Source organism: Nerophis ophidion, linkage group LG11, assembly GCF_033978795.1.
Source record: "Nerophis ophidion isolate RoL-2023_Sa linkage group LG11, RoL_Noph_v1.0, whole genome shotgun sequence".
Lineage (NCBI taxonomy): Eukaryota > Metazoa > Chordata > Actinopteri > Syngnathiformes > Syngnathidae > Nerophis > Nerophis ophidion.
Genome location: NC_084621.1, coordinates 17,669,084 through 17,685,330, shown reverse-complemented (window position 1 = coordinate 17,685,330; position 16,247 = coordinate 17,669,084). Strand labels below are relative to the sequence as shown.

At 40.4% G+C, this 16,247-nt stretch overlaps 1 protein-coding gene across 2 annotated transcripts in view; it reads right to left on the bottom strand.

Moving 5' to 3' along the window:
• Positions 1–778: 778 nt before the first annotated feature.
• The window catches only part of rbm42 (RNA binding motif protein 42), a 28,419-nt gene continuing 12,950 nt past the window's right edge, over positions 779–16,247 (bottom strand). For both annotated transcript variants that reach the window (XM_061915192.1, XM_061915191.1), the window contains exons 4-12: positions 13,475–13,541; positions 13,332–13,403; positions 13,124–13,278; positions 12,897–13,067; positions 9,834–9,965; positions 7,887–8,010; positions 6,528–6,625; positions 4,826–4,922; positions 779–1,908 (exon numbers count right to left, since the gene is read on the bottom strand). In XM_061915192.1, the coding sequence (XP_061771176.1) occupies positions 1,796–1,908; positions 4,826–4,922; positions 6,528–6,625; positions 7,887–8,010; positions 9,834–9,965; positions 12,897–13,067; positions 13,124–13,278; positions 13,332–13,403; positions 13,475–13,541 (1,029 nt within the window). In that variant the 3' untranslated portion in view covers positions 779–1,795. The remainder of the gene's footprint in view (positions 1,909–4,825; positions 4,923–6,527; positions 6,626–7,886; positions 8,011–9,833; positions 9,966–12,896; positions 13,068–13,123; positions 13,279–13,331; positions 13,404–13,474; positions 13,542–16,247) is intronic.

Here is a 16,247-nt window from a genome sequence, read left to right as displayed (position 1 = left end):
AACTTCTTTGTCACGTGTTGCTGGCATCAAATTCTAAAGTTAATGATTATTTGCAAAAAAAAAAAAATGTTTATCAGTTTGAACATCAAATATGTTGTCTTTGTAGCGTATTCAACTGAATATGGATATGGAAACGGGGTTTGTGTGTGTGTATATATATATATATATATATATATATATATATATTCATATAGAGTACATAGATGGATAGATTGGTAGTACTTAATTAATTCCTTCAGGAGAGTTCCCTCAGGAAAATTCTATTTCCAGCAGCACTGTACAGAATTGAGATATAATGTAAAAAGTAAGTAAAAAGTAAATATTGGGGGTATAAATGGAAAATATTACAATAGGAATAAAACAAAGCAACAATAAGAATAAAACATATGAGAGTACAAATAAGAATCAAACAAGAGAAACTAGGCAGTAATGAGCATGTTATGAAAATGTATTGCACTTTATTTCACTAGTCCTTTTGTTTTGTCATCCTACACCCTAACTCTCTGACAGGAAACTATGCCAGACGTTCCCAGCAGACCCTCACAATGCGTTTGGGTCTGCCAGGTCTGTCCGGCATCCTCCCCCACCACCGCAGCTAACTCACCACCAGGTCTTTGAGATGCTCTTTTTCTGATCACTCACCCAGGACCTGTTTGTCTTGAGAGAAGCCCCCGGACAACTTAGCTCCTAGGACCACTGGAACTCGCTCACTCCTCTACCACTATAATGTGGCAGCTCAGGAAGGACCGGATGAAAAAAATCTTCAAGAAATCAAAAGAAGAGTGCAGAATGCAGTTTATTGAAAAAGTGTTGATCCATGTAGTACTTGTGTGTGCGAGACTATGTTGATCCATGTAGTACATATGTGATCCATGTAATACTTATGTGTGGGAGACTATGTTGATCCATGTAGTACTTATGTGATCCATGTAGTACTTATGTGTGGGAGACTATGTTGATCCATGTAGTACTTATGTGATCCATGTAGTACTTATGTGTGGGAGACTATGTTGATCCATGTAGTACTTATGTGTGGGAGACTATGTTGATCCATGTAGTACTTATGTGATCCATGTAGTACTTATGTGTGGGAGACTATGTTGATCCATGTAGTACTTATGTGATCCATGTAGTACTTATGTGTGGGAGACTATGTTGATCCATGTAGTACTTATGTGATCCATGTAGTACTTATGTGTGGGAGACTATGTTGATCCATGTAGTACTTATGTGTGGGAGACTATGTTGATCCATGTAGTACTTATGTGATCCATGTAGTACTTATGTGTGGGAGACTATGTTGATCCATGTAGTACTTATGTGTGGGAGACTATGTTGATCCATGTAGTACTTATGTGTGGGAGACTATGTTGATCCATGTAGTACTTCTGTGTGGGAGACTATGTTGATCCATGTGGTACTTATGTGTGGGAGACTATGTTGATCCATGTGGTACTTATGTGTGGGAGACTATGTTGATCCATGTGGTATTTAGTAGTACTTAGTAGTACTTATGTGTGGGAGACTATGTTGATCCATGTAGTACATAGTAGTACTTATGTGTGGGAGACTATGTTGATCCATGTAGTACTTAGTAGTACTTATGTGTGGGAGACTATGTTGATCCATGTAGTACTTAGTAGTACTTATGTGTGGGAGACTATGTTGATCCATGTAGTACTTAGTAGTACTTATGTGTGGGAGACTATGTTGATCCATGTAGTACTTAGTAGTACTTATGTGTGGGAGACTATGTTGATCCATGTAGTACTTAGTAGTACTTATGTGTGGGAGACTATCGCAATCCCAGCTTCTTCTTCTCCCTCTGCTTCTTGCGTACAACCTCCATGTTGCGATCTCTCCACATGCTTTTCCTCAGCTTGATGGGCCGGCTGCCCACGTACTTGCCTGCACACACCCACACCCACACAGATTTAACACACACACACACACAAATCTTGCACTAAAGTACCACACACTAAGGATGGGGATCAAGAATGGATCAGAGAACTGATGGAGAAGTGATTGTTTAAAAGGGAACAGCACTTGTTTGGAATGATGCCTATTATTCACAATCATTATGTAAGACAACAACACACCTGTTTATTTTTTAAATAATATTTTTGTAAAGTCAGGTAACAATTGAGCTAATGTATAAAGAAGCCCTTTAAAAAACATGTAAACACATGTTTACATAAGTATATAAGTCATGTAGTAACATTCATAATAACATGTAATATATACATGATGTAAGTATATATGTAGTATCTAGTAACATTCATAATAACATGTAATATATACATGATGTAAGTATATAAGTCATGTAGTAACATTCATAATAACATGTAATAGATACATGATGTAAGTATATATGTAGTATCTGGTAACCTTCATAATAACATGTAATATATACATGATGTAAGTATATATGTCATGCAGTAACATTCACAATAACATGTAATATATACATGATATAAGTGTCTATGTCATGTAGTAACATTCATAACGTAATATAGACATGTCAGTATATATTTAGTATCTAGTAACATTCATGATAACATATAATGTATACATGATGTAATTATATATGTAGTATCTAGTAACATTCATAATAACATGTAATATATACATGATGTAAGTATGTATGTCATGTAGTAACATTCATAATAACATGTAATATATACATGATGTAAGTATATATGTAGTATCTAGTAACATTCAAAATAACATGTAATATATACATGATGTAAGTATATAAGTCATGTAGTAACATTCATTACAACATGTAATATATACATGATGTAAGTATATATGTAGTATCTAGTAACATTCGTCATGACGTCACCTAGGTAGTCAACCGCCATTTTCTCAAACACATTATAAACATCGAGTCAAATCAGCTCTGTTATTTTCCGTTTTTTCGACAGTTTTCTGTACCTTGGAGACATCATGCCTCGTTGGTGTGTTGTCGGAGGGTGTAACAATACGATCAGGGACGGATTCAAGTTGATTTACGTAGAATGTGCATCGATTAGCACGGCATGCTAATCGATGCTAACATGCTATGTAGGCTAGCTGTATGCACATTTGTAGCTATATTTGCATCCAGCCTTTCCCTCCACCCACATTTAATGCCAAACAAACACTTACCAATCGACGGATTTAAGTTGCTCCAGTGTCACAAGATGCGAAAGTCCCGATCGTTTGGTCTGCACATTTTACCGGCGATGCTAAGGCAGACATGGCACAGAGATGTATGGACATCCTGCAGATGCATTTCCAACGATAAAGTCAACGAAATCACAAAGGTGAGTTTTGTTGATGTTATTGACTTATGTGCTAATCAGACATATTTGGTCGCGGCATGACTGCCAGCTAATCGATGATAACATGCTATTTAGGCTAGCTGTATGTACATTTGTAGCTATATTTGCATCCAGCGTTTCCCTCCACCCACATTTAACGCCAAACAAACACATACCAATCGACGGATTTAAGTCGCTCCAGTGTCACAAGATGTGAAAGTCCCGATCGTTTGGTCTGCACATTTTACCGGTGATGCTAAGGCAGACATGGCCGAATAGCGTCAATAGCTATTCGCTCAATAGCTTCAGTTTCTTCTTCATTTTCGTTTTTGCTATCTGACTCCATACTTCAACCATTCGTTTCAATACATGCGTAATCTGTTGAATCGCCTAAGCCGCTGAAATCTGAGTCTGAATCCGAGCTAATGTCGCTATATCTTGCTGTGCTATCCGTCTGGATAGCATGTATATCACTAGATGACGTCACAGGAAAATGGACGGTGGCTTCACAGATAGCGAAAATCAGGCACTTTAAAGCCTTTTTTCGGGATACTCTATGATGGGTAAAATTTTGAAAAAAATTTCAAAAAATAAAATAAGCTACTGGGAACTGATTTTTATTGGTTTTAACCCTTCTGAAATTGTGATAATGTTACCCTTTAAAAGTCTCTCTGTCTCGATGGAGATCTTCCTTTATTACCTCCTGCTTTGATTGAAAGTCCAGTTTAGATAACTGTTTTATTTTAGATATGTAATCCTCCATGTTAAAAGTGCAAACGAGAGGAAAAAATAAACACACGCTGCTCACTCTTGCTGCTTTTTGTCGCTTCTTCTGCAGCCGAGTAGTCGCAAGAAGGATCACGAGCGCCCTCTACCACCAGGAGGCGGGAGTTATTTAAAGACTCTTATTTGACACACGCAGCTACGGTATATTAATAAATCATAGCTGCTTACTTTTCTTTTTAGCCTATTCAATAGATTGGACATTAAAGCCTACTGAATAGCTCTTAATCTTCTTCCCTTTATGCGATTTCAATTGATTGAAATCAGCCTCCTCCATTTTAAAAATGATGACAGGTGAAATGTCACTCGTGACGTGACGAGTTTGACACGGCAGAAATTCTACACATATGCTAATTATTTTGCGAAACGAGTTTGACCCGGCGGAAATTCTAGACATGCGCTAATAAAAATATTTTGTGAAACGAGTTTGACCCGGTGTTAATCTTGAGCCGGCGGTATACTAAGCATGCGCTAATTATTTTGCCAAACGAGTTTGACCCGGCAGCAATTCTAGGCAGGCGCATACTATATAGCTGGCGGCAATTGAAGGAAATACGGTAATACTTGTTGATATTCAACTTCAATGTTATTTATTGGACTTGATGTGGGCAATAGTGGAGCAGACTTGTGAATGCATGAAAAGCTGCTGGTAATGAAGGATTGTGAATCATAGGCAACATTCCACTTCCCCCTGAAGTACAAGTGAAAGTGAAATGGGAAAAGTAGGAAAGTCTGACCGTTCATCTCCCTCATCGCTCGCACGTAATCGTTTGGATCTTTGAAGCTGACAAAGCCGTAGCCTTTGGTCTTTCCTGTGCGCTTGTCCCTCACCACCTGTAACAATGTCATCAATACATTGATTGATTATTGCCACTCGCCTTCAACTCATCACGCTCCTCACTGACACTTGGCAACACACCCGCATGTGGCGCTCATGTGACTGTCATGTGACGCTCAGGTGACAGTCATGTGACAGTCGTGTGATGTGATATGAGGGTCATGTGACAATTGTGTGACCGTCATATGACAGTCATGTAACAATGTTGTGACGAGCGTGTGACGGTCGTGTGACGGTCATGTGACGGTCATGTGACAGTCGTGTGATGCGATATTACGGTCATGTGACAAATGTGTGACCGTCATGTGACAGTCATGTAATGATGTTGTGACGAGCGTGTGACGGTCATGTGACAGTAATGTGACAGTCGAGTGACAGTCGTGTGATGCGATACTACGGTCATGTGACAAATGTGTGACCGTCATGTGACAGTCATGTAATGATGTTGTGACGAGCGTGTGACGGTCATGTGACGGTCATGTGAAGTGAAGTGAATTATATTTATATAGCGCTTTTCTCAAGTGACTCAAAGCGCTTTACATGGTGAAACCCAATATCTAAGTTACATTTAAACCAGTGTGGGTGGCACTGGGAGGAGGTGGGTAAAGTGTCTTGCCCAAGGACACAACGGCAGTGACGAGGATGGCTGAAGCGGGAATCAAACCTGCAACCATCAAATTGCTGGCACGGCCGCTCTACCAACCGAGCTATGCCGCCGAGCTATGTGACCGTCGAGTGACAGTCGTGTGATGCGATATTACGGTCATGTGACAAATGTGTGACCGTCATGTGACAGTCATGTAATGATGTTGTGACGAGCGTGTGACAGTCGTGTGATGTGATATTACGGACATGTGACAAATGTGTGACCGTCATTTGACCGTCATGTGACAGTCATGTAACGATGCTGTGACGAGTGTGTGACGGTCGTGTGACACACGTGTGATGTGATATTACAGTCATGAGACTAATGTGTGACCGTCATGCGACAGTCACATAACGATGTTGTGACGAGCATGTGACAGTCATGTGACAGACTTGTGATGTAATATGACGGTCATGTGACAAATGTGTGACAGTCATGTGATAATCATGTAACGGTCATGTGACGTGATATTACGGTCATGTGACAGTCTTGTGATAGTCATGTAATGATGTGACAGGCGTGTGACTGTTGTGTGTTGGACATGTGACGGACTTGTGGTGTGATATGAAGATCGTGTGACAAATGTATGACATTTATGTGACAGTTGTGTAACATGTTGTGACAGATGAGTGACAGTCATGTGACAGACGCGTGATGTGATATTATGGTCATGCGACAATGTGTGACCATCATGTGACCGTCATGTGACACATGTGTGAGTCATGTGATGGACGTGTGATGTGATATTACGGTCATGTGACATGTGTGAAAGTCATGTAACAATGTAGTGACGGACATGTGATGTGATTTTACAGTCATGTGACGGGCGTATAAAGATGATGTGACGGGTGTGTGACAGTCATGTGATGTGATATTACATTACGATATTATGTGATGTGTGTTATTATGTCTTGTCATCAACATGATGGATGGCACAATGTCAACATAAACCCACCTTGGCTTTGAGGAAAGATGGATACCTGCTGAAGGCTCTGGCCAGGATGTCGTCATTGACCTCGTTACCAAGATCCCCGCAAAAGATACGGAAATCATCTGCAATGCAGACATGACGATACAGATATCAATATATATGACCATAGACATGACGATACAGATATCAATATATATGACCATAGACATGAAAATACAGATATCAATATATGACCATAGACACGACGATACACATATCAATATATATGACCATAGACATGACGATACAGATATCAATATATATGACCAGAGACATGACAATACAGATATCAATATATATGACCATAGACATGAAAATACAGATATCAATATATATGACCATAGACACGACGATACACATATCAATATATATGACCATAGACATGACGATACAGATATCAATATATATGACCATAGACATGACAATACAGATATCAATATATATGACCATAGACATGAAAATACAGATATCAATATATATGACCATAGACACGACGATACACATATCAATATATATGACCATAGACATGACGATACACATATCAATATATATGACCATAGACATGAAAATACAGATATCAATATATATGACCATAGACACGACGATACACATATCAATATATATGACCATAGACATGACGATACAGATATCAATATATATGACCATAGACATGACAATACAGATATCAATATATGACCATAGACACGACGGTAAAGATATCAATATATATGACCATAGACATGACGATACAGATATCAATATATATGACCATAGACACGACGATACACATATCAATATATATGACCATAGACATGACGATACAGATATCAATATATGACCATAGACATGACAATACAGATATCAATATATGATCAAAGACATGACGATACAGATATCAATATATATGACCATAGACATGACGATACAGATATCAATATATGACCATAGACATGACGATACAGTTATCAATATATATATATGACCATAGACATGGAGATACAGATATCAATATATATGACCATAGACATGACGATACAGATATCAATATATGACCATAGACATGACAATACAGTTATCAATATATATATGACCATAGACATGACAATACAGTTATCAATATATATATGACCATAGACATGGAGATGCAGATATCAATATATATGACCATAGACATGACGATACAGATATCAATATATATGACCATAGACATGACGATACAGATATTAATATATATGACCATAGACATGACGATACAGATATCAATATATGACCAATTTCCATGTAACCATGCCATCAGGTGACTTTTGCACAGTACAAGTAGAGTAAAGAGACTCACGCTCCTACCTGTCTCCCACTCCAACAGACTAGGGTCCTCCCAAGAGCTTCCTGCTGCCGTCCGAATGCACTTCCTGACCTTGTCAGACTTGGACTTGTTGACCTTTTTCTCCTCGCTGGAAGTCTCCACTGGCTGCGGGAGCAACAACTGTTATCATGTCACATTCATCCCAGGCCGTATCACATCAATCGTCCCATCTCCATTGATATCACCATCTTCCTCGAGCTAGCAGACATGTTGGATGGAGCTCATATATGATAACAACTAATCAAACTCAATGGTTTGATGGAGTGAGATGAGTTAATGGCAGTTATCAAAATCATATTCACTATCAGCCCTCTGGAATAAACTCTAAGTTGAAGTGCTTTGCTAGTAAGTTCAACCATGCCAACACGTTTGTTACTGGATACTTTCAAATACACCTTGTTGATGTCTGATTGATATCCACATGGGAACAGGCGATACATGTCCTAATGATATCGGCATGGGAACAGGCGATACATGTCTGATTGATATCCTCATGGCAACAGGCGATACATGTCTGATTCATATCCTCATGGGAACAGGCGATACATGTCTGATTGATATCGGCATGGGAACAGGCGATACATGTCTGATTGATCCTGCATGGGAACAGGCGATACATGTCTGATTGATATCCTAATGGGAACAGGCAATACATGTCCTAATGATATCGGCATGGGAACAGGTGCTACATGTCTGATTGATAGCCTCATGGCAACCGGCGATACATGCCTGATTAATATCCTCATGGGAACAGGCAATACATGTGTGATTGATATCCTCATGGGAAAAGGCGATATATGTCTGATTGATATCCTCATGGGAACAGGCGATACATGTCTGATTGATATCCTCATGGCAACAGGCGATACATGTCTGACTGATATCCTCAAGGCAACAGGTGATTCATGTCTGATTGATATCGGCATGGGAACGGGCGATACATGTCTGATTGATCCCTGCATGGGAACAGGCGATACATGTCTGATTGATATTCTCATGACAACAGGTGATACATGTCTGATTGATATCTTCATGGGAACAGGCAATACAAGTCTGATTGATATACTCATGGCAACAGGCGATACATGTCTGATTAATATCCTCATGAGAACAGGCAGTACTTGTCTGATTGATATCCTCATGGGAACAGGAAATACATGTCTGATTGATATCCTCATGGGAAAAGGCCATACATGTCTGATTGATATTCGCATGGGAACTGACGTACCGCATAACAGTGTGGTACGCCAGCTGCACTGAAGCAGACAAACAGGCGATTCAGAGAGTAATAAACTCTGCACAAAAAATCATCGGCTGTCTCCTGCCCTCCCTGAAGGATTTACACAACTCCTGTTGCCTCAGGAAAGTAAAAAACATCACCAAAGACAGCACACACCCTGGCTTCCACCTGCTACCATCAGGCAGGCACTACAGGTGCATCATAGCCAGAACAAACAGGCTTCTTTCCCAGAGCTGTCACCATGTTGAACTCTAACTTGTAATAATAATAATTCACCCTTATACAATAACCTGCCCTAACACCCTACTGTGCAATAGTACCCTTCCAGTGCAATACGTCCGACACTGATTGTTATTTATTACTTCGGTACTCTTGTCTTGTTCAGTATATTGTACAGTATTTTTTTATTTCTATAGTGTTTTGTATATTGTACAGGATTGCTTATTATTTTTATTGGATAGTAGTCTGTTTATTTCAATTGTTAGTTTTTTTCCATTACCTCTTGTATTATTTATTTCACCCCATATTTGTTCCCACTACTGTACCTTAAGTTAGTCTTTAATCTTGTTTTATGCAAATATAATGACAATAAAGTCCATTCTATTCTAACAGGCGATACATGTGCGATTGATCTCTGCATGGGACTAGGCGATACATGTGTGATTTGTATCAGGAGTATGACGACTACCTCTTTGCGTACTTCCCGCTCCGGCATGCTGGGTCCAATGACTGCAGTGTTGTCCTCACTCTCCCTCCTGTCCAGCAGACCTGCTGCCATCACTGCAGCCTGTTGCTCGGCAACACGAGCAGCCAGCTCCTCCTGACAACACACACATACACACACACACACACACACACATCTTTACTATCAGGTCATGGCGCTGTTAATAGCTAGCTAACTAGACCTTACACCAGAGCTCACCAACGTTTTTGAAACCAAGAGATAGTTCTTGGGTACTGATTAATGCGAAGGGCTACCAGTTTGATACACACTTAAATAAATTGCCAAAAATAGCCAATTTGCTCAATTTACCTTTAAAAAAAATATATATATATATATATATATATATATATCAATTTCAACTCTTTAAAATTCAAAATTCTACCAAAAAAAAGAGAAAAACTAGCTAATTTGAATCTTTTTGAAAAAATAAAAAAATAAAAATTTATGGAACATCATTAGTAATTATTCCTGATTAAGATTAATTTTAGAATTTTGATGAGATTTGAATAGGTTAAAATCCAATCTGCATTTTGTTAGAATATATAACAAATTGGACCAAGCTATATTTCTAACAAAGACAAATCATTATTTCTTCTAGATTTTCCAGAACAAAAATTTTAAAAGAAATTCAAAAGACATTAAAATAAGCTTTAAATTTGATTCTAAAGATTTTTCTAGATTTGCCAGAATAATTTTTTTGAATTTTAATCATAATAAGTTTGAAGAAATATTTCACAAATATTCGAAAAAACAGAAGCTAAAAAGAAGAATTATATTAAAATGTATTTATTACTCTTTACAATAAAAAAAATAAAATTTACTTGAGCAATGATTGAAATTGTCAGGAAAGAAGATGAAGAGGTAAAAAGGTGTTTAAAAATCCTAAAATAATTTTTAAGGTTGTTATTTCTCTAAAATTCTCTTTCTGAAAGTTATAAGAAGCAAAGTAAAAAAAATAAATGCATTTATTTAAACAAGTGAAGACCAAGTCTTGGATTTTCAAATTCTATTTGAGTTTTGTCTCGCTTAGAATTAAAAATGTCGAGCAAAGCGAGACCAGCTGGCTAGTAAATAAATACAATTTAAAAAATAGAGGCAGCTCACTGGTAAGTGCTGCTATTTGAGCTATTTTTAGAACAGGCCAGCGGGCGACTCATCTGGTCCAAACGGTAGTTGACACTGTTAACAGCTAGCTAACTTGTTGTTACACGCTGGTTAGCAAACGGTAGTGGACATTGTTAATAGCTAGCTAACTAGTCTCTACACGCTTGTTAGCAAACAGTAGTTGACATTGTTAATAGCTGGCTAACTAGTCATTACACGCTGGTTAGCAAACGGTAGTGGACATTGTTAATAGCTAGCTAATTAGTCGTTACATGCTGGTTAGCAAACGGCAGTGGACATTGTTAACAGCTAGCTAACTAGTCGTTACACGCTGGTTAGTAAACGGTAGTGGACATTGTTAACAGCTATCTAACTAGTCATTACACCCTTGATAGCAAACGGTAGTGGACATTGTTAATAGCTAGCTAACTAGTCTCTACACGCTTGTTAGCAAACAGTAGTTGACATTGTTAATAGCTAGCTAACTAGTCGTTACACGTTGGTTAGCAAACGGCAGTGGACATTGTTAACAGCTAGCTAACTAGTCGTTACACGCTGGTTAGTAAACGGTAGTGGACATTGTTAACAGCTAGCTAACTAGTCGTTACACGCTGGTTAGTAAACGGTAGTGGACATTGTTAACAGCTAGCTAACTAGTCGTTACACCCTTGATAGCAAACGGTAGTGGACACTGTTAATAGCTAGCTAACTAGTCTCTACACGCTTGTTAGCAAACAGTAGTTGACATTGTTAATAGCTAGCTAACTAGTCATTACACGCTGGTTAGCAAACGGTAGTGGACATTGTTAATAGCTAGCTAACTAGTTGTTACATGCTGGTTAGCAAATGGCAATGGACATTGTTAACAGCTAGCTAACTAGTCGTTACACGCTGGTTAGTAAACGGTAGTGGACATTGTTAACAGCTAGCTAACTAGTCGTTACACCCTTGATAGCAAACAGTAGTGGGCATAGTTAATAGCTAGCTAACTAGTCATTACATGCTGGTTAGCAAACGGTAGTTGACACTGTTAACAGCTAGCTAACTAGTTGATACACGCTTGATAGCAAACGGTAGTGGACATTGTTAATAGCTAGCTAACTAGTCATTACACGTGGGTTAGTAAACGGCAGTGCACATTGTTAACAGCTAGCTAACTAGTCGTTACACGCTGGTTAGTAAATGGTAGTGGACATTGTTAACAGCTAGCTAACTAGTCGTTACACACTGGTGAGCAAACGGTAGTTGACATCGTTAACAGCTAGCGAACTAGTCGTTACACCGTTGATAGCAAACGGTAGTGGACATTGTTAATAGCTAGCTAACTAGTCATTACATGCTGGTTAGCAAACGGTAGTTGACACTGTTAACAGCTAGCTAACTGGTTGTTACACGCTTGATAGCAAACGGTAGTGGACATTGTTAATAGCTAGCTAACTAGTCGTTACACGTGGGTTAGCAAACGGCAGTGCACATTGTTAACAGCTAGCTAACTAGTCGTTACACGCTGGTGAGCAAACGGTAGTTGACATCGTTAACAGCTAGCGAACTAGTCGTTACACCCTTGATAGCAAACGGTAGTGGACATTGTTAATAGCTAGCTAGTCGTTACACCCTTGATAGCAAACGGTAGTCGACATTGTTAATAGCTAGCTAACAAGTCGTTACGCGCTGGTTAGCATACGGTAGTTGACACTTTTAACAGCTAGCTAACTAGTTGTTACACCCTTGATAGCAAACGGTAGTGGACATTGTTAATAGCTAGTGAACTAGTCGTTACACGCTGGTTAGCAAACGGTAGTTGACATTGTTAATAGCTAGCAAACTAGTAGTTAGCAAAGATTTGAGGCTGTTGGTCAGGTGTTAGAGTAGAAGTGGAAGGAAATGGACAGTTGTGATGATGTCACAATCAACAGGTGCTACCATTCTGGCTTGCCGCTGAGCCAGGGCATCATTTTTGGGGGGTCCGACGGTGACGGGAGGGGCGGAATAAACCGTGGGCGCAGCCTGGAAGATGGTCGCTGCCGACTTGATTGAAGGCGGGACTCCCGGTCTTGTGGGCTGGGCCGGGACCATGGCCATCATCTCGCTCACCTGGACACATGGTAGTCAGACCAATGGGAGGGGTTGCCAAGAAGTCCCAGACTGACCACAGGAGCAGCAGTCATGTGCTGGACTGGCGAGGAGACACTGGGGGGGCTTTGGGCCTGCAGGGGAGGCGGCATCATCATGGGCGGGGGTGGAGGAGGCCGTGGCATGGGAGGAGCCACAGGAGGCGCGCGCATGACCTGGATCCTCTGAGCACCTGTATCACAGCCGGTATCAGTTGGATGTCAGACGTCATGAACATGCCCTCACCTGGCCGCTGCAGGATGTGTGGAACGAAGGCCGGTCTCATCAGTGGAGGAGGGGGGGTGCTGACTGGAGGGGCTGGAGCCCATACACACAGTGAGTACATCATGTTGGAGAGTGGAAGTGAAAGTGAAAGGTGAGAAGGTCACCTGCTGCAACAAAGGTGGTGGGTGGAGGTCCAACAAAAGCTGCCCTGGCATCAAGTGTCTGCTGAACCTGAAAGTGGGAATGACATGTGAAGACATGGCATGACTATTCTTTCCTACATGTCACTGCAACACACAAGGAAGCTCTACACTCCTTTCCACTGCAGGCCACGCCCCCCCCTCCCCTTGTGCTTCCTGGGGGGAGGGGCATAACAGAAGATATTGGAGAAGCACTGGACTATGCTAATGTTAGCACAGCTAATGTTTCCTCGCTTGCGTCACCGGGCAACATGTGACACACCCACACATACATTTTATTCATACATACTAGAGATGCGCGGATAGGCAATTATATCATCCGCATCCGCGTCACCATAATCGTCATCCACCCGCCGTCCACCCGAACCAACATTTTATCGGGACCGTACCCGCCCGCCAACCGCCCGCTGAATTACATCAGAGGTTGGCCACCTTTACCACTCACAGAGCTATTTAAAACTGTTTCACAGAGTAATGTAGTTAATTGGAACCGCTAACCTTCTCGCGACTATTCAATAGCGTTCATCCTGGTGACAAGAATTAGGGCTGGGCGATAAAACGATAACGATATATATCGCGATAGACATGTGATCAATATCAATAGAAAATGGGGTCGATAGAACGTTCGATAATTTCACTGAGTTCTGTTAGAAAAAAATAGTAGAAACGCAGAATCGGAACCGCACGGCACTCTGGGGGGTGTAGGCAAAGGAAAAGCTTTAGCCTCTCGACCTATCACGGCCGAGCCTGAACCGCAAGGCATTCTGGGAAATGCTAACAGGGGGAAAAAAGCAAAGATTGATTGATACTTTTATTAGTAGATTGCACAGTTCAGTACATATTCCGTACAATTGACCACTAAATGGTAACACCCGAATAAGTTTTTCAACTTGTTTAAGTCGGGGTCCACGTTAATCAACGAAACGGGAATATGAGTGCGGAAGCACGAGAGGAAATTGTAAATAAAAAAGGAAACGTCACGTCACCAGTTTGGCAGTATTTTGGATTGTTTAAGTCCGATACGAATCAGAGTAATACTGTCTGCAAACTTTGCAAGGTCGTAGTCCCGAGCAAGTCTTGGAACACGACAAACTTATTTTACCACCTGAGCCGCTCTCACCCGCTGGAGTACAGCAGCAAAGAGCCACAACATCAGCCGGTGCAAGTGGAACAACACCGAAGCGGCAACAACAGACCACCATTGAGAGGCACTCGGCAGCAGTGCCATACGACAAAAATTCTAAACATTATAAAGAAATAAGGGATGCAGTGGTGTATCAATTAGCGAAGGACAAGCTACCGCTCGGCATAGTTGAGAAGTCTGGGTAAGCATTTATTTAATGTCAATATTTGCACATCGACCAGTATTTTCATTTATTAGACTGTTTTTCTTAATGCTGACCTCGTTCTAAAGGTTAAAGGTTATATTTAAAATAAAAGTATTTAAATTCAGCCTTTTTTCTCCTGGTCTTTATTTAGAATAGTTTTTTGGTTTTTTTTATCGCTAATTATCGATATCGACTAATATGAAACACTTATATCGCGATAATTTTTTTTTGTCATATCGCCCAGCCCTAACAAGAATAAGCCATTGCCTTTGACACCTTCAACAACATGTACAAACCGATTGTTGGTCTAGCACCATGTTGTGTGCAGCTTCTACAATCTCACGTATGAGATTGAAAGGGATACTGGGTGATACAGAGTACACTGATGGTTGTGATATAAACAACTTTAACACTTACTAATATGCGCCACGCTATGAAGCCACACAATACAAGATTGACAAACACATTTCGGGAGAACATCCTCACAGCAACACAACATAAACGCAACACAACTAATACCCATTATCCTTTGTATTCATGACACATCCTGAATATATTTTACACCCCCGCGCCCCGAACCCCGCCCGCCTTACCGAGGCACGGGGGGTTTGGGGTGTATAAAAAAGTCAGGAAGTGTCATGAATACAAATGATTCTGGGTATTTGTTGTGTTGCGTTTATGTTGTGTTACTGTGAGGATGTTCTCCCTAAATGTGTTTGTCGTTCTTAATTGGTGTGGCTTCACAGCGTGGCGCATATTACTAAGAGTGTTAAAATTGTTTATATCACAACCATTAGTGTACTCTGTGTCACCCAGTATGCCTTGCAGTCGTGTGCGTGTTGCCCCGGAAGCCACACACAAGATGATGCTGGACTGACAAGCAGATCGTGTATGACGAAGAAGGCGATAAATCCAATGGCTTCATAGCACGCACTAATATTTAATATCTGGGTGACTGCCGGCAGTCATTCAAGACAATAAAAGCATCTCCTATTTACTTTTTCGCTTAATGACACGGGTCTTAAATGGCTCTTTGAATGGCAAAGGATACCGATCCCAGAACCATGTATATCAAATGTCTCCGGATGGTTCAACCGCCACCTGCCCGAATGTAATTAAAATCTATTTATTCGTCATGTCAACCGCCCGACCCGCGGTTTACCCGCGGACTTCGCGGATGAGACCGCAAACCGCGCATCTCTAATACATACATACATACGAGTTGTGTTTATACCAAAAAGTTCTATTTTGGTTTCATCTGACCACATGAAATTCTCCCAATCCTCTGCTGTATCATCCATGTATCCATTTTGGTATAAACTCAACTCGTTGTGTTTGGAGGAAGAAGAATACTGAGTTGTAGCCCAAGAACACCATACCTACTGTGAAGCATGGGAGTGGAAACATCA